The 24,387-nt window shown below is 43.0% G+C and overlaps 1 protein-coding gene across 2 annotated transcripts in view; it reads right to left on the bottom strand.

Annotated features, from left to right (window-relative positions):
- TAF4 (TATA-box binding protein associated factor 4) overlaps positions 1 to 3,638 on the bottom strand; it is a 35,485-nt gene extending 31,847 nt beyond the window's left edge. Inside the window, exons 1-2 of one of the 2 annotated variants that reach the window (XM_072110986.1) lie at positions 2,893 to 3,638; positions 1,261 to 2,184 (exon numbers count right to left, since the gene is read on the bottom strand). In XM_072110986.1, coding sequence (XP_071967087.1) covers positions 1,261 to 2,184; positions 2,893 to 3,169 — 1,201 coding nt within the window. In that variant the 5' untranslated portion in view covers positions 3,170 to 3,638. The remainder of the gene's footprint in view (positions 1 to 1,260; positions 2,185 to 2,892) is intronic. The other variant, XM_072110987.1, reaches the window with a different exon arrangement.
- Between the last annotated feature and the right edge of the window lie 20,749 nt (positions 3,639 to 24,387).

The following is a 24,387-nucleotide window of genomic DNA, read 5'->3' as shown; positions in this document are numbered from 1 at the left end:
TCTGCATGAGAAATCTGACCTGCTGAAAATTATACGTTCATCAGTGTGGATACCAATAACATGCATTCTCCCTAATACAATTCTGTCGCTGTACCCCCAAAAGTCACAGGTCGCGGACCCAATTTTTAATCACACAAACATACAGCACTGGTTGTGCACATCTATATAAAGCCTATTCGAATAACCCTCACCAAAGGTCACAGCTACTTTTTCTGCCCAGAATACCCAGAATATGGCAGGTGATATACTTACTAAGCTTACAATATACACACACATACATACAGTAGGTGTACTTTCTCTTAAATTACAAATTCTCTACTTGCTGTCAGTGAACTGAGACTTTTTTTTGAGAATGTGCAGAGGTTTAAAGGCCTGTCCTGGATGAACACTTCTCAGTGCCAAGTTCATCACACTGTGAGCTCAACAGTCTGGAATCCTGGCACAGAACTGGAGTTACCTGCACTGGTACATTATAACAAACACTAAGTACAGGATTGTGTATAGCACTCGCAGGACGGTCTATAGCAAATCCACATAGAAGGAACGTGGAATAAACCTCAAAAGATGCTACCTGTCCCCTAGAGCATTCAGGTCCGGAAAAATTGTGATGAACACTAACTTTTCAAGAAAATAAAAATAATTATTATTTATATAGTGCACAAAGATTACGCACTATACAGACCTATGAATAAGACTTCTATACAGAAAAACTCTAGTGCTCTGTAACCTCACAAGCCACTACTGGATACACAGTCTAACAAGATGATATTACAGTCTATAATATATTGCACCTATACAATACAATGAGCCAGTGCAACACAGAACACAGCAACCCTATAGCTGTATCAGTCTATTCTAAAGCAGCATCACACAGCACTGACATTATCAATAAATAGCACAAGAAAACAGGTATTCACAGGAGGAAAGGGTTAACCAGGGATAAGGGTGTAAAACAGACAAGTGCGCTTTGGAAGGTTAGCTCCGCTCACTACACATCCATGTCAATCTAGGGCACAGCATAAGGAAAAAGGGGGAATACCGCAATGTAAGAGGAGGCCAGGACACTGAGTAACTTACAAACCACCCATTAATGCCCACTGATTGCCATACCAACGTGCACAGAAAGGGATGCGCTGCCGCTCTGCCAAACAGACAGAGTGATTGGTCCCAGACACAGCATCACAAGCATCAAAACAACTGCAAGGGGATAGAAAGCTTAGGACAAGGGAAACTTCTGCAAGGCACACAGAGCTCACTTACCTGGGGGTAGCTGAAAGTTTTGGATGTTGGTTGGGTTTGGAGGCTGCGGCACCCGTGGTGCCAACATAGGAGGTGCAATGGTTGCCCTGATGCCACCGGCTGGTGCTGCTGTAGGAGTCCTTGGCAAGCTTTGAGGCACAGTACTAACTGTCGCTTTGCCCATTGCTGCAGGAGTGCCAGGTGCAGGGGCTGCCCCTCCAGGGACCGGATGCCCTGCTTGCATAGTCTGTCCAATAACCATGTTTCCAGGGTTAGACTGGCTCTGCTGAGGAGTCTGAATAATAGTTTTGGGGGACTCCGACTTGATCACTTGGCTAGGAGCCGGACTGGGTTGGCTGTTAATTTGTAAAGGAACCCCACCAGGAGTCGGCAAAGGGGAATTGATCACAGTATTGCTTCCATTCTGGGTTGCTGGCACTCCCTGATGCACAAGAGGTCTTACCAGCGCTACAGTGGTGGGTACACCTGCCATACCCGCGGGCTGTGTAGCTGCGCTAGCAGTTGATGTAGACGAGGAGGAGATGACAGAAGGAGACACATTAGTTGTTGCAAGATACGAAGTCTGAATCACTGTGTTTGCCCCTGCATTTACACCACCCTTGGTGACAGGAGCTGGGCCGTTATTCACCAGGTTGATGCCAGGTGTAGGATTACTATTCCCCTGAAAAGCAGTTGCATGCCCACCAGGTCCATGAGAATTTATAACCACATTACTCCCATTCATGGTCTGCAGGGCTGCAGTCTTGCCGTTCCCTGAGCCGTGGTTGGGCAAAGAAGTTGTTATGGTGCCAAGAACCCCAGCTTTGGCCTGACTCAGTGGTCCTGAGGCTTCAGACCCCACAGATTGGACACCGTCCGGCTGCTGGGGTGCAGTCTGTGGTCGGCTGTTAATGACACTTCCTTGAACTCCAGGTACAGTAGCTCCTATGAGACAGAAAAACAAAGTGACACAAAGAACACAAAAAAACTCACAAAGAGCATTGGTGGCACTTGTATAATATCTCCATCATAAGGATCAATGTATTAACCCCTTTCACAAGTAGATCTGACACAGATAACCAAGCAAGGACCAAAAAGACCCTACAGCTGCTACTAAAGCTGTGTTCCGGCATGAGGCGGGTACCCACAAACTGGCATTGCCTTTAACCACATAGATAACCTAATGATCCTGCCAACACCTGCAAGAGACTTTATCCCAACAAATCAAAGGTAGTGCTTGGCACATGGCATTTCTATCACCAGTTATCAGAAGAAATAAAAAGTTGTGCTGCTCCAGTCACATGAAAGTCATAGAACACAACCCCTGGCACCAATACTGTGGTGGCTGCAGCTGTGTACCCCTAAACTTTCTAAGAGCATCTCTGGCATCCACAGCTATGGAGGACCTCCTAGTACCCCCAGATCACTGCATAGGTGACTTTGCGATCACCTGATGACCCCAAGTGATCCAGAGATACCCTGATGCTAGTCAGATGCCCAAAACAGCCAAGCAGATCACACAGGGCCCCGCAGGATGACTTTCCCCCCAAGATGTGACAGCAGGCATGTCCTAGTCACCCCCTATGTGCCCACATCTGCCCCTGCACGTCCAGGTGGCCCGTAGCCCGCCAGCGCACTGCTCCTCTGGCTCACCCGTCTTCGGCATCTCTGGGGAGATTCCTATCTTCGTCTCTGGCTGGATCCCGGTACTGCCTGCTGCCCCTACCCCAGGGCTGGCAACATGGTTGGCTAGGGCCTGGCTGCGGACCTCGGGGGGCCCCGGATGCGGCTGCTGTGGGTGGTGGTGGTGATGGTGGTGGTGGGCTGCGGCTGCCAGCTGGGACTCCAATGAGCCCACCAGATCACTGACCACTTTCTCGTCCACGTCCGTGTTGAAGAAATCATCCAGCAGATCCGAACCCGCCGCCATCTTTACTCCGCCGCTCAACTCCAGGAGGGCAGCGGCGCTCTGCGCCTGCGCGGCTGGCCAAACACGTCACACCAAACGAACGCCCCCATTGGCCGCCGCCGCCCTATATAAATCGTGGGCAAATGGCTGCGAGCGGTATTTGGTGTTCCAGGAGGGAATGGAGCAGACCTCCTGGGGTGGCTTCGGTCACACTACACGGCAGCGGCCCTGGAGGACGTAGCTGAGTACGGAGATGGGTTTGAGAGGCACAGAAACGGGACTGAGAGCGCCTTCGGGAGCCCAGGGGGAGGGGGGTCTCGTCTCTTTGTCTGTGCTAATTCAAAATGGCTGCGGGTGAGCGCCCGACTGAAGGGCGTTACACCTGTCGCCGACTGGAGGCTGCTAGTACCCCGGCTGACAGCGCTGGAGACTGGAGACAGAAGCCCGCTCTCTTGTCACACACACACCCAGCCTCCGGGGGCGGAGATAGGGAGGCGGTATGAGCAGGACGCGGGATACCGGGGGCGGGAGGGGTGCAGAGCATTTCCGGGTACATGAGGTAATAGCGCCCCGGAGAGCCCCACGTACAGGTGCTGGAGGGCGCCCATACCGCGGCTCCTGCCTCCACTAATGGCTCGTCCTATGGAAAGTGTTATGTAAAAAGTAATAAAATATAGCAGCTTGTCAGTGGTGCTCACCCCATAGTTATGTATAGAAAGCTACAGTGGTTCCCGCGGGTGAGAGAAGCGCTTGTCTTCAGTAACATTGTCCTCTCCTTTCCCATCTTCTCCTGGATATTAAGACTGTGTTCACACTTCTCCTTTCAACTGTGGTTTTAAAAACTGAACCACATAATGGAGGTGCACAGCCCCATCACATACGTTTCATCTGAACGTGTGATCTTTAATGAGCCCCTGCTGTTTTGCATTTGCTCATTTCAGTGGAAAATAAATGAGGCCATGCCCCTCCCCTATGTCTTTCAGTTGCATTTAAAAAGGCACCTGAAAGGCAACATGTGAACACTACCTTATTTTTCGGACTATAAGGCGAACAAAAAATCCTTTGATTTCCTCAGAAATCAAAGGTGCGCCTTATATATGAACTGTACTCACAGACAACAGCTGCCTTGAACTGTGCCTAAGTCTGCCACCTGCTGGTCATTCATCCTTATAATCCGGTGCGCCTTATCTATGAACCTAGATGTTTTAGCAGGCATTTATTGATGGTGCGCCTTATAGTCCGAAAAATACTGTACCTAAGGACCCTTGCACACGGCTGTGCTGCGGGCTGATATCTGTCCCCCATAGACGCCTGTGGTGCCCGGCCGTGGTACAGTAAGCACACACGTGTCACTGTACTATGTGAAAAAGATGGAGCATGTCCTATCTTTTCCCATAAGTATGCATGCTGTGGAGAGGGGAGGGTTGAGCTGCGCTCATCCCACCGCCTCTCCAGCCAAATGTATTCCAAAATGGTGGGTGCAAGTTTATAAGAATCGGGCCGTAGGTACGTAAAAAAAATACCAAGGAAAAAAACGCACTCCCACAGTAGTTGAAAAAAAGTGAATCCTGCATTTGGAATAAAAAGGATTCAATTTTATTCAACTACTGCCTGTGGTAGTGCTGTGTTTTCCTTGGAGAGACGCACACATATGTACACCTGCGTAGACACATGGAGAAAGACAGAGTTTGGATGCACATCCTTTATTCTTTGTACACTCCTTTTTTTTTTTTTTTTTTTGATCAAAACATTTTTATTGTAATTTTGTTTTTTACAACACACTGTTGCACAAAGGACCAAAACAATAAGAAACAACCCACTCCCCGCTCCCCCACCCACCTTCCCTACGGCAGACAGATAAAGACCACATTTATTAATTATGTCTAAGGACCAATTGAACACTCTACCCAGGTCATACCCAGAGAGCAGGGATTTCTTCATCCCACAGACAAGTACCTATGATAGTCATTTTTCCCTTAAGAAATAGTCATAGATATCTTCAGACAGCCACAGTCATCAATTGGTATTGAGAGCTATTGTGTAAATCTATCAAGGCCCTATTAGGAAGTACAGTCGTATTCAACCATCTTCCCCACAGTTTATCAAATTTTTTGGGGCATTTTCTTTTCAAATATACCCCTCACTCCAATCTAATTATACTGTTAACCTTATTTATAAATTCCTGTATCGTGGGTGCCGAAGTCTGGATCCATCGAGCCGCTATGGACTTGCGTACCATATATAATAATTTTTGTATACATAGCATAGTAATCCCGTCCATATTATCATTTTCGATTAATCCTAGCAAGCAGATCCTTGGATCCGGCTCTAGGTCCACCGACAGCACTTTCCGGATTACATGTAGTACACTCCTTTTTAAAGGGAACCTGTCAGGGCAATAAACTACCCACATGTCCTTATGGATCGCTGAATCGCCCTGTATGAGGTTCCTATGTGGGCTACACACCTTCCCTCCAGAGCTCCCTGTGCTGGTGCTCTGCTGCAAGTGAAGCCAGAGTAGCACACCCAGACTTCACTGCCCATGAAGCCGGGGGTCTTCTATCACTGATCACTTCAGCTCGTATTGTGGTAAGAAGTACTTTCAACCATCAGTTTGTGAGGTCCACTCGCGTGAATAGCTCAAGGGCTGCCACCAATGCATCAATTAGTGAATAGACTTAAATGGAAATCATTGTTCTTCAAAATAGAGCATGTCCTGTGTGTTTTTTATTTTTTATACTTTTGCTCCATCAAAAAGATGAATACTCACTTTAACCCCTTCCCAACATTTGAAGTAATAGTACTGGATGGCGGGATGTGCGTTCTCACATTATGCAGTACTATTACGTGAAGCTTCTGGCACCAGCTCCTGAGCGGAGATTCCTCCAAATGCGGGTTTTAGTTCCCTACACGCCGTGATCACTCATGGCATGTAAAGGGCTTCCAGACTAGATCAGATCCCCCCATGGTGTTTATGTTCTCCATAAGCCAGGTTCTGGCAGGACATCTGTATTGGGTTACATTCACACATTTACCGTTGGGGGCTGTATATAGATTTCCCATAGGCCGGCAATGGGCACACACGTGCAGCACTGTTCCGTACCCAGGGAAAAGATAGGACACATAGGGCGTATTACGGCGCCGTGTGCCATGTATTTCTATGGAGAGGGGTGAGCAGCGTTCTTCCCTTCCTCCTCTCCCGTGCGTTGACGTGCGACCACCATGATGTAGCACACGTTAGTGTGAATGTAGCCTTACGCTGTGTTACGTGAATCAGAGCATCACTTGTTCAAGCCAACCTGTAAAAGAAAAAAGTTTAAAACACTTCATAAAGGTTTTTTTAATAAAAATAATTCAAATCAAAGTCGAAACTACACCCTAAACAACAACATTCTCTATACACATCAAATAAAGTACAAAAAACAACAATCACCAAAAAAAACCTGCATACTTGGTATTGCCGCATCCGTAATAACCTGTATAATAAATCATTAACATTATTGGACCCACTCTGTGATGGCTGTAAAACAAAACCAGAAAAACTTGCCAAAAATGTACATTTTTCATAAAATCTCTTCACAAAATTGTTCCAGAAAGTGATCTAAAAAAAAGTTATGTGCACCAAAATGGTACCACTGAAAAGGACAACTCAACATGTAAAAAATAAGCCCTAAACCAGCTCTGTCAAACAAAGAATATTAATGTTATGCCTTTGAATAGATGGCGATTGAATAGGAGATTTTCCTCTATTAGTTTTTCTAAAGTAGAATTGTAAAAATATATTAAAAACTATATATAGCGGCAAAATGGAAGTCACCAGTCCTATCGTTCTCACCGCTTAAGAACAGAATCAATTTACTGGTGTTGTTTTGAAAGGATAGAGGCGACCTTACCCCTATTTGAAGGTATTTGGAACCCATGGATCACAGCACAAGGTTCACCAACCCTTGTGAGGGCACTGGCTCCATCTCCCTAATAACCATTAGCAATATAACATGGCATATCTGTACACATGGCTGTTCCCGTTATCTATACTGACACATTTACAACTACTGTATATACTCGGGTATAAGCCGAGACTCCTAATTTTACCACAAAAAAACTGGGAAAACCTATTAACTTGAGTATAAACCGAGTGTGGGAAATGCATTGGTCACAGCCTCCTGTAGTATACAGCCAGTCAGCCCCATGTAGCATACAGCCAAGAAAATACCAAAAGAAAGGAAACCAGAATTCACGATTTTCTTTTCCTCCATACTTTCAAGAGTTAATAAAATCTCATCAATAAGCTAAAGACTCACTAAAATGAAGTATTTGCATCTAATGTCGCATTTTTATGTCTAAATTGCAAAAAAATAAAGATTTTATAGCCAATAAAAAGTGACAATGCATAATCTGCTCTGAATGGCGCAGCTTCCCTTCAATGCCCTGGCGTGTGCCCATACAGCAGAATACCACAACATCTCCACCCTGTGTAGAGTTTTTGTATTTTATCCACTGATGTGACGTCGCTGGGATACCCTAAACAGAGGGGTTAGATGCATGCAGAGAAGGTGCAATGTGCATCCCCTCTCCACGTCTGTATACAGATCACTGACCCTATGGCAGTGATGGCGAACCTTTTACAGACCGAGTGCCCAAATTGCAACCCAAAACCTAATTACTTATCGCAAAGTGCCAGTATGGCAATTTAACCTGAAAACTGACGGTTTAGTTTAGAATCAATAAAATGATACATTCCCAATCAGAGGTAGGTTCCCTCCCATTGCGTTTTATTTGCATTTCAAAACTCCTATACTTGTTTCATACATTGAGGAAGAGGCAGCAGTCCTATACACACTGAAACGCCACTTTTACACCATTTTACATCATATAAAAGAGTAATAAAAAGTTATCAAAAGGTCGCACAGTCCTCAAAATGGTAGCAATGAAAACAACGGCTCATTAAGCAAAAAATCACACCTCCCCAGCTCCGTGCACTAAAGTTATTAGCGTCACAAGATGGCGAAACCATTTTCTTTTTCGTACACTTTTAATTATTGATAAAGTTTTAAAACACAATAAAACCTACAAAACTGGTATCACTGTGATTGCATCGAACCAAAGAATAAAGGAGACAAATGATTTGGAGCGCACAGCGAAAGTATTAAAATCTAATCCCACAAGACAGCGTTCCAATTTTTTTTTCCCGCCATCTTCACCATTTTTTTTCCAGCTTCCTAGAACACGACATGGAATAATAAATAACTGAGTTACGCAACAAATAAGCCCTCACACCGCTATATATAAATGCACATATAAATATATAATATAATATGTATATACATACATACAAACATAGAAATACATATATTACTTGCTATTTGGTTGTCCAAGGTGGCGGCCGTGCTGGCGGGCAAAAGTTCAGGTGTCTGGTGTTCCAGAGGGGGGGGGGGGGTCGATTGGGTAGTTGGGCAGAGGGCGGGTGGCCAGAGTTAGGGGGGGGGGTGGAATGCGGCATCTGGAGATCTGGGCAGTGGGTTTATGAGACATAAGTTCCAGGGGAGGGGGTGATGGGGGGGGTGCAGTGACCGGAGTTGGAGTGGGGGGGTAGCGATAGTGGCCGGAGTTCGGGCGGGCGAATTGCAGTAGTGGGCGGAGTGCGGGCGGGGGGCCGTTTGGTAGCGTTCGGAGTCCGTTGCGGTAGCGGGCGAGGTTTGGGCCGTGGTGGGGTTTGTGGTAGCGGGCATGGTGGTTCGCAATAGTGGGTTTGCGATAGCGGGCGGGGGAGGGCTTGTGGTTGCAGGCGCAGTTTGTGCTGGTAGTTTCGACGGCTTGCGGGCGGAGTTTAGGGGAGGGGCGGGAGCGAGCAGGAAATCATCCCTCCTGCTGGTAAATTATGCCCTGAATAAAAAAAATAAACTTACCTCAGACTCCGCGTTCCTCCGGCTTCTTCTGTTCTGCACACAGAGTAAGGTGCCCAGCGTGGCAGCGTAATGACATCATTACGCTGCCAGCACTGGGACGCTTACCGTCCTGTGCGCTGTAGTGATCAGACAGAGCAAGCAGTGTCAGCGCCCTGCTCTGTCATGGCTTTTAGCAGTATCGGAGCGCGGCTCCGATACTGCTTAAAGCTGAGTTAAATTCAAAGAACCCGCGTGCCATAGGTTCGCCATCGCTGCCCTATGGGATGTAACCAAAAGATTAGTGTTATATTTGATCTGTATAAAATAACAGGAATAAAAATTACAAACACACAAATCGAATAAAAGAAATGTAATAAAAAAATAAAGCATTAATCCCCCACACAAAAAAAAAAATTTAAAGCATTTCTTTTTTAAAAAAAGCTCCTTATTTAACAGCATCGTTTTGGGGTGGGGGTCTGTGGTGTCAGCCACAGTCTGGTTTGGGATTGATGGGGCTTTATAACGTCTTTTAAATACTCAGCTAAAAATACTTAGCAAAAATAGTTAGAGGAGTATTATTACCCTTCTGGAAGAATGTTAGTGCGACCTCTGGGAGCAGTGGTGTACTGTATGCATGCTACATGTACTGACTGTATACTATGATCTTCACATCATAACATGTACACAAACAAGGCTTTCACAACAGAAACCATGACATACACTCACCGGCCACTTTATTAGGTACACCATGCTAGTAACGGGTTGGACCCCCTTTTGCCTTCAGAACTGCCTCAATTCTTCGTGGCATAGATTCAACAATTTGCTGGAAGCATTCCTCAGAGATTTGGGTCCATATTGACATGATGACATCACACAGTTGCCGCAGATTTGTCGGCTGCACATCCATGATGCGAATCTCCCGTTCCACCACATCCCAAAGATGCTCTATTGGATTGAGATCTGGTGACCGTGGAGGCCATTTGAGTACAGTGAACTCATTGTCATCTTCAAGAAACCAGTCTGAGATGATTCCAGCTTTATGACATGGCGCATTATCCTGCTGAAAGTAGCCATCAGATGTTGGGTACATTGTGGTCATAAAGGGATGGACATGGTCAGCAACAATACTCAGGTAGGCTGTGGCGTTGCAACGATGCTCCATTGGTACCAAGGGGCCCAAAGAGTGCCACGAAAATATTTCCCACACCATGACACCACCACTACCAGCCTGAACCGTTGATACAAGGCAGGATGGATCCATGCTTGTTGACGCCAAATTCTGACCCTACCATCCGAATGTCACAGCAGAAATCAAGACTCATCAGACCAGGCAACGTTTTTCCAATCTTCTACTGTCCAATTTCGATGAGCTTGTGCAAATTGTAGCCTCAGTTTCCTGTTCTTAGCTGAAAGGAGTGGCACCCGGTGTGGTCTTCTGCTGCTGTAGCCCATCTGCCTCAAAGTTCGACGTATTGTGCGTTCAGAGATGCTCTTCTGCCTACCTTGGTTGTAACGGGTGGCGATTTGAGTCACTGTTGCCTTTCTTTGATTTAATAATACTAAAACTTGTTAAAAGCTTTCTTTTAGTGATATATTAATTAACTGCAGAGGCTACTGGGGCGTGTACAAGCCTGGCCGGTACTGGGAGCTAAGGCTTGTTAGGGCAGAGGCAGGGAGGAGGAATCTACAATCAGATTTACTTCTGATAGTAGATTCCACATGTTTGATTTCCTTAATGTGTCCAGATGGGAATACTCCTTTAACCCTTTAAGGACACAGTCATTTTCACCCTTAGGACACAGCCCGATTTTTCAAATCTGCCTGTGTCATGATATGCAGTTATAACTTTGGAGCACTTTATCTTACCCAGTTTATTTTCAGACAGTTTTTTCATGACAACTCACTGAAAAAGTGGTAAGCTTTTCAGTGAGCTGCCAAGTAATTTAAACGGCAATTAATTTCAGTGAGAACATGTTTTGTCCTATCACAAGAAGAAAAAAAGAAAGTTGGATGCATACACAGGACTTGACAATTACAACAATATTTATTAGTTCACCAAAACACAATAGCCACAGGACAACAGAAAAGTAAAAACACTTAAAAAATACACCCAGAAGGATGTATATCCCATCTCATACTGACAGTACAAGGATGCACTGGTTTGTTTAAAGAAGAATGGATGACAAGGTGTAAATGTACATACAACCAACACAATAAATAATACAACAAAAAATGACCTGTGCAAAAAAGCCTTATTGCATCTATTCCCGTACGCCTAATCATACAATACCCAAATGTCCAGGTGTGGGGCAGGCAGGCAAGGTCAGATGGGAAGGGAGTGAAGCAGACCCCATGCGTATTGTCACCTAGCCAGTGACTTCCTCAGGGGTCAACTGATAAATATTGTTGTAATTGTCAAGTCCTGTATCCAACTTTCTTTTTTCTTGTGATATACAGTCCATCGGGATGCGTGGACGCTGTATTAATTAATTACGCTGGTCGTGCCTGCTCTTTCTTTGTTTTTTCAACATGTTTTTTCATGAAATGTTGTACTTTACATTGATGCTATATTTTAGTTGAAATATATATGCACGTATTTGTAAAAAAAATGGATATTTGGTGAAAATTTTAAAATGTTCCTATTTTTCTGATTTTTAAATGTTTTACTTATGATACAGTTAGTCTAACCACCCAAATTGGTTGCTAACTAACATTAACCATATGACTGCTTTATGCTGACATCACTTTTTCTATATTCATTTATTTTATTAGGACGTTAGGAGGCCTAGGGTTCAAACTGTGATTTTCCAAATTTTCAAGTAAATTTCAGATTCAATATTGTTATTTGGTATAAGGGTTTTCAGAGTTCTATTTATTAGAAACTCCCCACAAAGCGCCCAATTTCTAAAACTGCACCCTTCAAACTATTCAAAACAGCCTTTGTGAAGCTTGTTACCAATTTTTACATTTTGACAATAATATGATTATTTTGTCCTAAAATGTACACATTCATTCAGGATAAAATGAGAAAACACAAATCAGATGTTGTTGTGCAGTTTCTTACGAGAAGGGCAATAACCCACATGTCAATGTAAACTACTTAAGGGCGCACAGCAGAGCACAGAACAGAGGGAGGCATTTAGACATTTTGATGATGTTGTCTTCAGCTGCCATTATATATTTGAAAAATTCCTGAGCTATGAGAACAGTGCCCCCCCCCCATAAATGATCCTATTTTGGAAAATACACCACCCAGAGAATTTATCAGATGTTTTATAGAAAGTATTTACATTGGCTCGTTCAAGTGAAAATCTTTTTCCAAAAAACCTTGTTTTGGCCCCTAAATTTTTATTTTTAGAAGGAGTTTAAGAGGTATACACACCCCATAGTTTGTTAGCCAGTTTCTCTAGAATGCAGTAATACCCCACATGTGATCACAAACTGCTGTATGGGTGCACTGCGGGACTTAGAAGGGAAGGACCATCTATTGGCAATATGCTGGAACAGATTTCAGGCGCTATGTCGCATTGGCTGAGCCCCTAATATAGTAGGGCAGTAAAACCTCCAAAGAGTGAACCCATTTTAAAAAGTAGACCTCTCAAGGATTGCAGTAACACTATATTTGGGGGTGTAATACCCTGTTGTTTAACCTTTGTTGGGTGGGGTCCCAAAGAAAATCTATTCAGTAATTGATTTTTACAGGTTTTTTTGTGTTTTATACACCGAATGGCATAGATAACATGTTACTTATGTACTATGAGTCTGTACAGCTACGGTGATATCCCATTTAAATGTTTTTTTATGTTTGACTTCTACAAAATAAAGACTCATTTGGAGAGAAAAATCCCTTGATATTGCATTCCTGTCTACTAAGCGGCGTGATATTTTTATTTTGTTGATTGAGCCGTTTTAGGTCTTGCCAGACAAGTTGTTATTTTTATTGGTACAATGCTGGGGAATATGTGACTTTTTGATCACTTTTTATGGTGTTTGGTTGGATGCGCAAAAATTATAAATTTTGCTTAGTTTTTTATTTATTTTTAAAGGTGTTCACCAAACAGGTTCAGTGAGGATATTATTATATTGTACGGGCTATGTTACGGACATGGCGATACCCTATATGTGCTGTTTGTGTGGTGATTTTCACATTTTGTGTTTGGGAGGGGTTTTTTTCCCTTTTTTTTCGATCACTTGTTCAAATTAATAAACTGCTATATTGATGAATGTCAGTGTGTTAGAACACTGACATAGGCTGACAACTGCACTGCTGTGTTCGACCCAGCAGGCAGTAATGTAAGGCAGCTCTGGGGTCCTTCATCGGATGCCGGGGCTGCCGTGGAGACGATCGGCACCCCCATACTCCGTGTGGGGGTGGCTGATTGCTGAGAGGAGAGGTGGGACACCCCTTTCGGTGCTGCAGTTAAACATGTTGGACCACGGGGCCTAAAGGGTTAAACAGAAGCTCACCGTGACATTCCCAAACATCACGGTGGTTTAACCCCTTAAGGACGGAGGGTTTTTTCGGCTCATTTCTCGCTCTTCAACTTCAAAAATCCATAACTTTTTCATTTTTCCGTGTACAGACCTGTGTGAGGGCTTATTTTGTGCGTAACAAATTTTACTTTCCCGTAATGTTATTTATTTTAACATGCCGTGTACTGCGAAGCTGAAAAAAAATTCCAAATGTGGAAAAATTTTTTTTTAAAAACGCACGTTCTTGTGGGCTCAGTTTTTACGACTTTCACTCTTCGCTTCAAATAACACACCTACTTTATTCTTTGGTTCGGTGCGATCGCGGTGATACCAAATTTATATAGGTTTTATTGTGTTTTAATACATTTTCAAAAATTAAACGAATGTGTACAAAAACGAAAAAAAAATTTTGCCATCTTCTGACGCTAATAACTTTTTCATACTTTGGCACACGGAGATGTGTGAGGGGTCATTTTTTGCGAAATGAGGCGACGTTTTCATTGCTACCATTTTGAGGTCTGTGCGACATTTTGATCATTTTTTATTTCATTTTTTATGTTATGTAAAAAGGTGTAAAAGTCGCATTTCGGACATTTGGGCGCCATTTCCCGCCTCGGAGGTCACCGCCGCCTGTAACCGTTTTTTTATTTTGATAGATCGGGCATTTTGGGACGCGGCGATACCTAATATGTTTGTGATTTTTACTGTTTATTATGTTTTATATCCGTTCTAGGGAAAGGGGGGTGATTTGAACTTTTAATATTTTATTAATTTTTTTTCTTTTTTAAACTTTTTTTTTTCTTTTTTTTTTCACTATCTTTTAGCCCATCTAGGGTACATTAACCCTAGATGGTCAGATCGCTCCTACCATATACTGCAATACTACAGTATTGCAATATATGGCATTTTTGCAGCACATTCATTACAATGAGCCACTGGCTCATTGTAATGAATCTGCAGCTGCCAGATAGCCTCGTGTCAAAAGAAGACACGAGGCTACCATGGCAACCGATCGCCGCCCCCCGATGACGTTCGGGGGCGTGGCGATCGAAAAAAAGATGGCCGTCTTTTAAATGCCGCCGGCGACTTTGCCGGCGGCAACGGGGGGGGGGGTTAATAGCCGCGATCGGTGCTAGCACCGACCCCGGTTATTAGCGGTGGGGGTTTTATGCATTATGCAAAAACCCCCACCTCTGTATGAAGAGGACTCAGCCCGTGAGCCCTCTTCATACATCCCTTATACCTCTGCGCCGTAGAGCTACGGCGCAGAGCGTTAAGGGGTTAAGGGTTTGACCATCCTGGTAATTTGTCATTGCAACACCAAATATCATCATCTTTTGAATATCAGATGCCCTACCCCCAAACATTGTGGGGTTAACCACCTGACATTGGCACCCTCACCACTGGTTTCTACCATCAGACATCCCTACCCAGAATTGTGTAACCTTGACCATCATATGCCCCTAACATTGTTGACTTTACTATATGGAACAGATGATATTGCTGCATTATTGGATCAAAAGATTTTATTATTTTTATGATTCATCTTGGCGCAGTCACTATTGATATTCTAATTCATTATATATATATATAATTTTCAGAGAATTTATAATAAAATATGGGCACATAATATAATATTATTTATTATATAAATTTATTATTATATAAATTTATTATTATATATATAATAAATTAAAGGTGGGATCTATTCTAGCAGCCGAAGTATTTATGACATAATTATTACATCATATGGAGGGGCACAATGTAGGCTGTTGAGTATTGAGAGGTATTTTAATATATTCAGGGGGCACAGTGTAGTCAGTTGTGTTTTAAAAAGTTTATATTATATAGAAGCACAATGCTGGTAACATTCCAGGGGAGTGGAATTTTATGCACTAAATGTATTTCTGCAAGTGTCTAAAGAGGTTAACAGGTTGGGGCACATTTATCAAGGGCTTTGTGCCGCATTTCTTATGGACTTTGTACGTTCTTTCAGGTGAAAATTGGCTTGCACATGTATTTAAGAAGTGTCCGCACTGCTATTGTGTCGCACACGACCCTCATGCAAATTGTGTCACACACCCTATGTCAGTGTTGGCAAACCTATGGAATGGGTGCCAGAGCCCTTTCTGTGAGCACCCGGGCCATCTCCCCAGCACACCAGACAGGTCTTCCTGCAGTTCCAAGCAACTTAAAAGATGCGTCTTTCAGTAATATTTTGAAACTTAGTTGATTACTAGGGACTGTAGGAAGAGGGAGAATGTGTAGACAGGGCCTAATTATCTTTGGAGGACCTCCTGCTGGCTCCACGATTCTCTGTGTACACAGGGACACTGAAAAGAAGCTAAAATTATGCAAATTTTCCAAATTTCTACTGTGTTGCTGTCCTCAGGAGGCCAATATGATTGTTGAAGAACAGGGAGCAATAAGTTACTGCTTTAATTTTTGGTTGGCACCTCGCAATAAATAAGGGGCGTTTTGGGTTGCTTTTTGGGCACTCGGCCGCTAAAAGGTTTGCCAACACTGCCCTATGTTAAAGGAGCACCACAAAAAAGTTGGTGAAGTCTTTCGAGCCAGTGCGGGGAAGCTACAGGTTCATGATTTCTGGCGCACGTTCTTGATGAATGTCTTGCACCCAGCATTATACACGGGCAGAACACTTTTAGTGAAGTTTCCGTCTTTCTATGTGCCCCATTCTGTCCAGGGTGCAAGTGTAAGGTAGAAAAAGAGTACAAGTATCCTCACCTGTATGGAGGGCCCTCCAACCCTGCAATCATTTTATGTTTCAGGTCAGACATGCCTTTGGGGTATGAGTACAATAGAACACTTTAAAAAGTGATAACATTTAAGTGACTACACACTTCAAAAATTCATCTAGGGGTGTAGTGTACATTTTGACCCACAGGTGTCATTGTCTCCCTAAAAAGCAGTGTACATACCATCATAGCATTCTCTCACTACACTCTGCTCTGATCGCATAGAGCAGTAATGGCAAACCTTTTAGATGCAGAGTGCCCAAACTACGACCGAAACCCAAATATCTTTTGCAAAGTGACGATTCGACAATTTAAACAGTAACTTATGACTCCCTGCTCTGTTACATGTTTAAATTGTATAGGCACCTGAGGACACCAATACAGTAGAAAGAAGGAAAAGAAGTTTAGGATTATCATTGTAGCTTCCTTCTAGGGTCCTGGGCTTCCTGGCACTGCAAGAGGCCTTGAGTCCTGTCTGGCGAACTCTGCGTTGGGGTGATGGCGCAGGTGCCCACAGAAAGGGCTCTGAGTGCCACCTCTGGCACCTGTGCCATAGGTTTGCCATCACTGGCACAGAGGGAGAACCAGTGACTTCACCTGCTCTCATAGAATAGTGTGGGCATAAATTACTTACTTTATTCGCTAACCACATTAAATGTCAACTCTCTCTTTACTTACCCGTCCTATGTCCTCCTTATGTCTGTTATCTGGCAAACACCAGATATATACCAGGCTCCAGGCTTCTCTGCAGTCACTTTCTCCTTGGACTTTGTATATAAAATGACGGCTGATGGCTGGTTCAAGTAGCAGAATTTTTATTTATTAAATTATTTTATACTGATCCCTTATAAAGGATGACTGGACCATTATACGAGCTCTTATACTTCTTGTGTCGCCCCCTCATCCTCATAGACTGTAAGCTCTTGTGAGCAGGGCCCTCACTTCTATTGTTCCATATGACTGTTTGTACTATGTAATGTAATATTATATTAGTATATGTCCCCTATGATTTGTAAAGAGCTACAGAATGTGATGGCGCTATATGAAAATAAAGATTTTTGTTATTTGTTTTAGAATCTACCTTATGGTACCCTGCCACTACAAATTTGATCCCTGGTCTGCATGTAAACTTGGCTATTCACTTTATTCAATGTAAAACCACACCACCATCACATAAACTCTGACATATAAAAATGTGGTGGTCACAAATAAGACTCTCAGAGGACAGCGAAGGCGCTAACCAATAGGTGTCTTACAAATGATAGCGTTCAGAGAATGACAATCAAGGCAAAACAAATACTAGGTACTTATATAATACAGGATACTAATAATAATTCTTTATTTATATAGCACCCACAGATTACGCAGCGCTGTACAAAGCATGTCTCACAAAGCACAGTCTCATACCCTCCTATGCAAGGAATCACCTCCACCCCCATGTGATACAATATACTGTATCCCAAGCTGATGCAAGTCACAATGAGAAAGTGTAACAGAACCTTTATTGGAAGCGTATGGTGAAATATTTTCTACAATTTATAGTAGAGGAAAAGATGAGATTTTACCAAAATTAACCCAATTGTTAGGAACTAAATAAAAAGTGTAAATTGTCATGCAGTGAAGATTTTAAGCCTGTAAATATGTAACTATGTTCTTCAAATTTTAACATAAGAACAAGGAATAGAATGTATACTGTGACCTCTGTGCACCCACTCCTAAAGACTCTTACTATATTCCTCATAGGCTACATTCACACTGCCGTTGCCCGCCCGTACCGTAGCGGGCAACGGCAGTGCACGGGGAGGGGAGGAGGAGGTGAGCGCAGCTCACCCCCGCCCCTCTCCATAGAGATACATGGCGCACGGCGCCGTATTACGGGAAAAAATAGGACAGGTCCTATCTTTTTCCCGGGGACGGTGCCGCACGTGTGCTGCACCGTACCGCTCCCGTAGGGCGTTGTGCGCCCATTGCTGTCTATGGAGGACGTATATCGGCCGTATATACGTCCTCTATACAATAGTGTGAATGTAGCCATAGACTGTAAGCTCCTGTGAGCAGGGCCCTCTCTCCTATTGTTCCATATGACGGTTTGTACTGTGTAAGGTAATATTTTATTTTACATGTCTCTATGATTTGTAAAGAGCTACGGAATATGATGGCGTTATATAAATAAAGATTATTGTTACCACCACCCCAGCCACACACTTTTGTGTACTTTGAACCTACAGTATACGATGACCCACCATGCCTCCATACATTACATATAAGCAAAACAGAGTATGGGTCTGTAGTATATTGCAGGTAGAACTTATGATCTGTACTAGAAAAGTAATTTAATGTATGTACACAGTGACTCAATTTAATAACTAAGAATCAGTAAAAAATGAGTAATCTAATATGTACAGTATATATCTCCAGCTGCAGCATTTTGAGGTATAATACAAGCTGTAACTCAGGATCAGTACAAGATATATAATGTAATTTATGTGCAAAGTGACTCCACCAGCAGAATAGTGTGTGCGACTGTGGAGAGAAATACAGTGTACACAAAAGGACACAGAGGGACAAACAACAGTTACAGACAAACATGTGGAGTCGATTATAAGCCGAGACCCCTAATTTTAACGCAAAAAAACTGAGAAAAACTATTCACTTGAGTATAAGCCGAGGGTAGGAAATGCATTGGTCACAGCCCCCCAGTATATAGCCAGCAAGCCCAATGTAGTATATCTCCTGCCCTCGAGTATATAGTCTGCATCTCCTGCTCCCCTCAGTATATAGGCTGCAGCTCCTGCCTCCCCCCCAGTATATAGGCTGCAGCCCCTGGCCCCAGTATATACCCCTGTGACAGACGGCATGGAACTAATGCCGGAGCATCGATGTATAGAAGAGGACCTGCCGGAGGGGCGTCGGAAGGTGAGTACACTTTTTGTTTTTTGCTTGACTCGGGTATAAGCCGATTTAGTATTTTTTAGCACATTTTTTAAATTAAAATAAAAACATTGTCTCCCTCATCTTTTCTGACTTTTTGAAGTTTTAAAAAATATATAATAAAAAAAAGGGGAAAACTTGAAATTCCACTTTAGCATCAGGACGACTGCTTTAAGGGATTATATTCTTTAGGGGGTAACGCAACTGCCAGCATTTTAGATCATAGAGAGAATATTGGGTTTTACCATATATACTTGAGTAAAATGCGAGTTTTTCAGCACAAAAAATGTGCTGAAAAATCCTTACTCAGCTTCTACTTGAGTCTATTAAAAAAACGAACTCTGTACTCACTTTTCCGACGCCTCCTGCAGGTCCTCTTCTTGCTTTGTGATGCTTCAGGTCCCTGAGCAATGCCGGCAACCAAGTGGCAGAGCCGGCGGCGCACAAACAATGACATTGTCAAGCGGCTGATGTCATACAGTCGACTGTGTCCAAGGACCCGGAGCTGAAGCAGCCAAAGCAAGAAGAGGTCCTACGGGTGGGGCGTCATAAAGCAGAGTACAGTGTTATTTTTTTTTATAGGCTTGGCATACTCGGGATGGGCTGGCTAGCTGTATACTGGGGTGATGGTCTGGCTGTATACTGGGGGGAAGGGGCTAGCTATATACTGAGCGGCAGAAGCTAGCTATATACTTGAGGAGCAGGGGCTGATGGCTATATACTGGGGGGATGGCTATGTACTGCGGGCACTGGCTGGCTGTATACCGGGAGCATGAACTGACTGGCTTTATACTGGCGGCAGTGGCTGGCTAGCTATATACTGGGGTGCAAGGGTCTCGCCAGCTATATACTGGGTGGGATGGGGACTGGATAGCTATATACTGGGGGAAAGGGGACTGGTCATCTATATATGGGGGAGGCTGTGACCAATGCATTTCCCACCCTTTTACTCAAGTCAATAGGTTTTCCCAGTTTTTTGTGTTAAAATGAGGTACCTCAGCTTATACCTGGCTCGAGTATATACAGTAATAGTGTTTGAATTTTTATAAACTTATTATTTTCAAGTTTACATTCACTAAAAATAATATTTCACTGACTGAATAGCAATCTTGTCAAAAGATGGTCACTTACTAAAGGCATGTGACCAGGTCTGTACAGCAGATGCCTCTAATGAACAAAACTATGATTCATTTAGAACAAAAATAGCAGTTCGAAAAGGCAAGGGCTTATTATATGAAACAACAAAGGACAAAAGATAACAATACAGAGAAAACATGGATGCAAATAAAGGGGGAAAACAAAAAAAACATACACCTGACCACCAGCAGTCAACCAAGGTAGGGGTCTGTCTGCTGGGAACCCCCACAAATTGCAAGATCGGAACCCCTATCAATGTGGAAACCAGGGTCCCATTCTCACAAATGGGTGGAGCATGTTCGTCCTACCTCTCCATTCAATAGTATGTCAGTTGGCTCCAGCACTTAAGGAATGGGAGGGCCAGAGAAAGCATCATGTTATGTAAGATCATTGATAGACGAGTCTAGTCGTGTGGAATGCCACATATGCAGTTGTAAAAATAAGACTAAACAAGGGTCTACTAATAACATTTTATCAGCAAGTGACTTTATATGCTGTCAGCAGTACAAAAAATGTGCTGAAAAACTAAACTTGACTTATACTGGAGTAAAAAAAAAAAGAAAGTATATACTCACCTAACTGACGCTTTCTCCCCATCCCCCCCCCCCCCCAGGTCTTCTCTTCTTTGGTTCGGCAGCGGCACACAAGTTGTGATGTCAGCCGCCGCTGTCATCATATTGCGGCTGGCTTTATACTTGGGCAGGGGGCTGTCTATATTGGGAGAATGCTGTCTGGCTTTCTATAGGGGCAGGGGGCTGGCTATTTACAGGGGCAGGGGACTGGCTATTTACAGGGGAAGTGGGCTGGCTATATACTGGGGAAGGGGGCTGGCTAAATACTGGTTAAGGGTCTGGCTATATACTGAGGACAGGGGCTGGATGGCTATATACTAGGGGGGAAGGGGACTGACTAGTTATATACTGGCTGTGACCAATGCATTTCCTACCCTAGGCTTATAGTAAAATTAGGGGCTTTGGATAATATTTTGGTTGACTTTTACTTGAGTATATACGGTATATGCAATGATCCAATGAACCCAAAGTACTACACCCTGGCAAAGTTGCAGTGGCGTAACTAGGAGAGACAGGGCCCCCTAGCAGGCTACTGCATGGGGCCCACCTTCCCACTTATAAAATATACATATAAGTATACTCACACATGCGAGTTACAATTACATATAAATACACACTCATGTGCATATACACACATACAGTGCCATATGCAACATACTCACATACAGTGTATACAGACACCATATACACATCACAGATACTGCATATATACATCACAGCATATGTTATATGCATATTATGCTGGACATGTGCAGTACAATATAGATATAATGGTGCACATCCCCCATTCTTAATTGTGTCAGGTCAGATGACGGGGCCCCCTGACACTGTGGGCCCCATAGCAGCTGCTATGGCTGCTACCGCTGTAGTTACGCCCCAGCATCGTTGTGCCTTACCTTCGGCACACGTGCAGTGAAGCCGAGGGGTACTACAGCAGAATCAGTGTGCAAGCCTTGAAAAGTCTGTACTGAGGTAAATAAATTAGTTTTTTCTTTGGGGCAAGGAGGGAAAGCATATGGGTGTTTTGGGACCATAGACCAATAGTTCTTAAGGATCGGTGAATGGTTTATTATCCCAAGTCGCCCTGATAGGTGTCCTTTAACTATATATCAAAATAGAATAGATATATGTCATTACAAAAAACCCCAATGTCACAACCTTGTTATCCAAATTTCTTCTGCTGTGAGCAACCCCATTTACAATTTTAACCCATAAAGCTGATGTTTTGCCCTCCAAAGCACCATTCAATGTTACCATGTTTTATTTACTGTAAAAGAAGAATAGGACCCACAAGGCCGCAGACGACTGGTCCATTTTCACAGGCCTCATGCCAGTAGCAGAACTTGGCAGTCAGGCTTATAAACAAATGCTATTGTGAATCCGTCAAGCATTTAAATGGAAGCTGATTATTGTTAGTAAACAAGCAGCTCATTATCTTTCAGCATTAGTAATGTGATCTATAACTGCCAATAGTGCCTGATGCATAATGTAATTACTGTATCAAGTCATATATACAAATCACTGAATGAAAATGTAAATAAATTATATATAATATTAATAACTGATCCACATGAAATAAAAGTGTGATCTTTCTTATATTATCTCTTAAAGTGACTGGTTTTCCTTTGTTCTTTATTATCAGGATTATTTATATATTTGTGTAAACATTTTTAACACAAAATGTTATACTATATTTATCAACAAAAAAAAATGAAAAATACATATTATTTGTTATTTATTCCTCCTACCTCTGACAAGCTGGATAACAATTGCCTGAATCGTGTTACCTAAAATAGAACCAATGGGTCTACAAGCTTTTCTGATAAACAGGAACCAACAGAATTGGGCTATCCCCAGGCCCTGATGGCCTCTCAGCCACTTACTCTACAATTTTTTTAAACCCTCTTTCCTCATATCTGTGCTTATTGTAATCTTCTAGCCCTCCTCCAACATAAGCAAATGCCCTCAGACAAAATTTAGCACGTTACAGGTATTGTAAAGCCCAACAAAGACCCGCTACTTCCAGGGAACTTTGGGTCCATCTCCTTTACAGGCAGTCCCCGGGTTACGTACAAGATAGGGTCTGTAGGTTTGTTCTTAAGTTGAATTTGTATGTAAGTCGGAACTGTATATTTTATCATTGTAATCCCAGCCAGAACTTTTTTGGTCTCTGTGACAATTGGATTTTAAAAATGTTGGGTTGTCATAAGAATCAAGATGAACAATAAAGCTTCGTTACAGATACCTTTGATAACTGTTATAGTTGTTTATTGTAGCCTAGGACTAAAGTACAATAAATTACCAATATCCAGAGGTCCGTTTGTAACTAGGGGTCGTATGTAAGTCGAGTGTTCTTAAGTAGGGGACCGCCTGTATTTACTTACTTACATCTAAAACTGTTCACCTCTATTAGACAGAGATTTAGAAATCATGGATATAGCAAAGATCCTTCAGGAAAGCCTATAACAGAGCAAAACAGACTTCCAGAATGGAATTACTATACCCAGAAAAGAAGAAGAATGAAGGTAAGAGTTATCATGGAGGATCATTCACAATGGCAACGAATGAGACAAGTCCTGGAACGCTTTTGGCTATTATTAAGATACACCCTGGGATAGGAGCTCACAGATCTAAAAATCTGCAAGACATATTGGTCAAAAGCCACTATGAAAAGAAAGGTAGACACACTTTTTTAGACACCAAAGGCCCGAAATGGGGATGCAAACCCTGCATCCGTTGTGCGGCATGCCCTACATCATTAAATCTGAAACGTTCACAGACTCAGAGGGCCAACGGTATATAAAATTACACATACAATCACTTGTAACACAAGGGTGGTGGTATATCATGCCACATGCCTGTGTGGTATGATTTATATTAGTTTAACTACCAAGGAAAACAAGGGTATGTGAACACGTACGGGATATCAGGGCAGCAAGTGATCCAGAATTCTGTACCGATGGACTCCCTGTAGATAGACATTTCAAAGAATAGCATGAATGCAATCCAAAATATCTTTGTGTGTGTGGTATAGATCACTTTAGAAGTAATATCAAAGGAAGCCCGGTGGCACAAAAACTAATGCGAAACAAGATGGATCTGGACTAGAGATGGGCGAATCGATTCTAACTTCAGTTAGAGTTTCAGGAAAACTTTGATTCGTCTTGAAGCCAAAGTTTACGGTGATTCGTGGAAACAACGTATTTTTCCCTCCTTTATTACCAAAATGGGCGCGAGTACAGCGTGTTACATGGGGCAGAGAACTCTGGGAAGGAGAAAGGAACACCCTTGATCGCATGTCCAGACCTGTAAGCCAATCAGTGACTGGCAGGCTTATGTGATGTCACACAGACTATAAAAGAGGCAGCCATTTTCTAATCTTGGCACCTTACACTGCATGTGCTGCCTGTAGCGTCCAGCTGCTTCTACTTTACTGTGCTGTTGTGATTTTTGCTCTAAGGGTGTCCATTTTGGGGGATCTGTAT

This window comes from Engystomops pustulosus, chromosome 6 (genome assembly GCF_040894005.1).
Source record: "Engystomops pustulosus chromosome 6, aEngPut4.maternal, whole genome shotgun sequence".
Taxonomy (NCBI): domain Eukaryota; kingdom Metazoa; phylum Chordata; class Amphibia; order Anura; family Leptodactylidae; genus Engystomops; species Engystomops pustulosus.
Note: the sequence above shows the minus strand (reverse complement) of the source record. Positions and strands in the feature narration are given on the sequence as shown.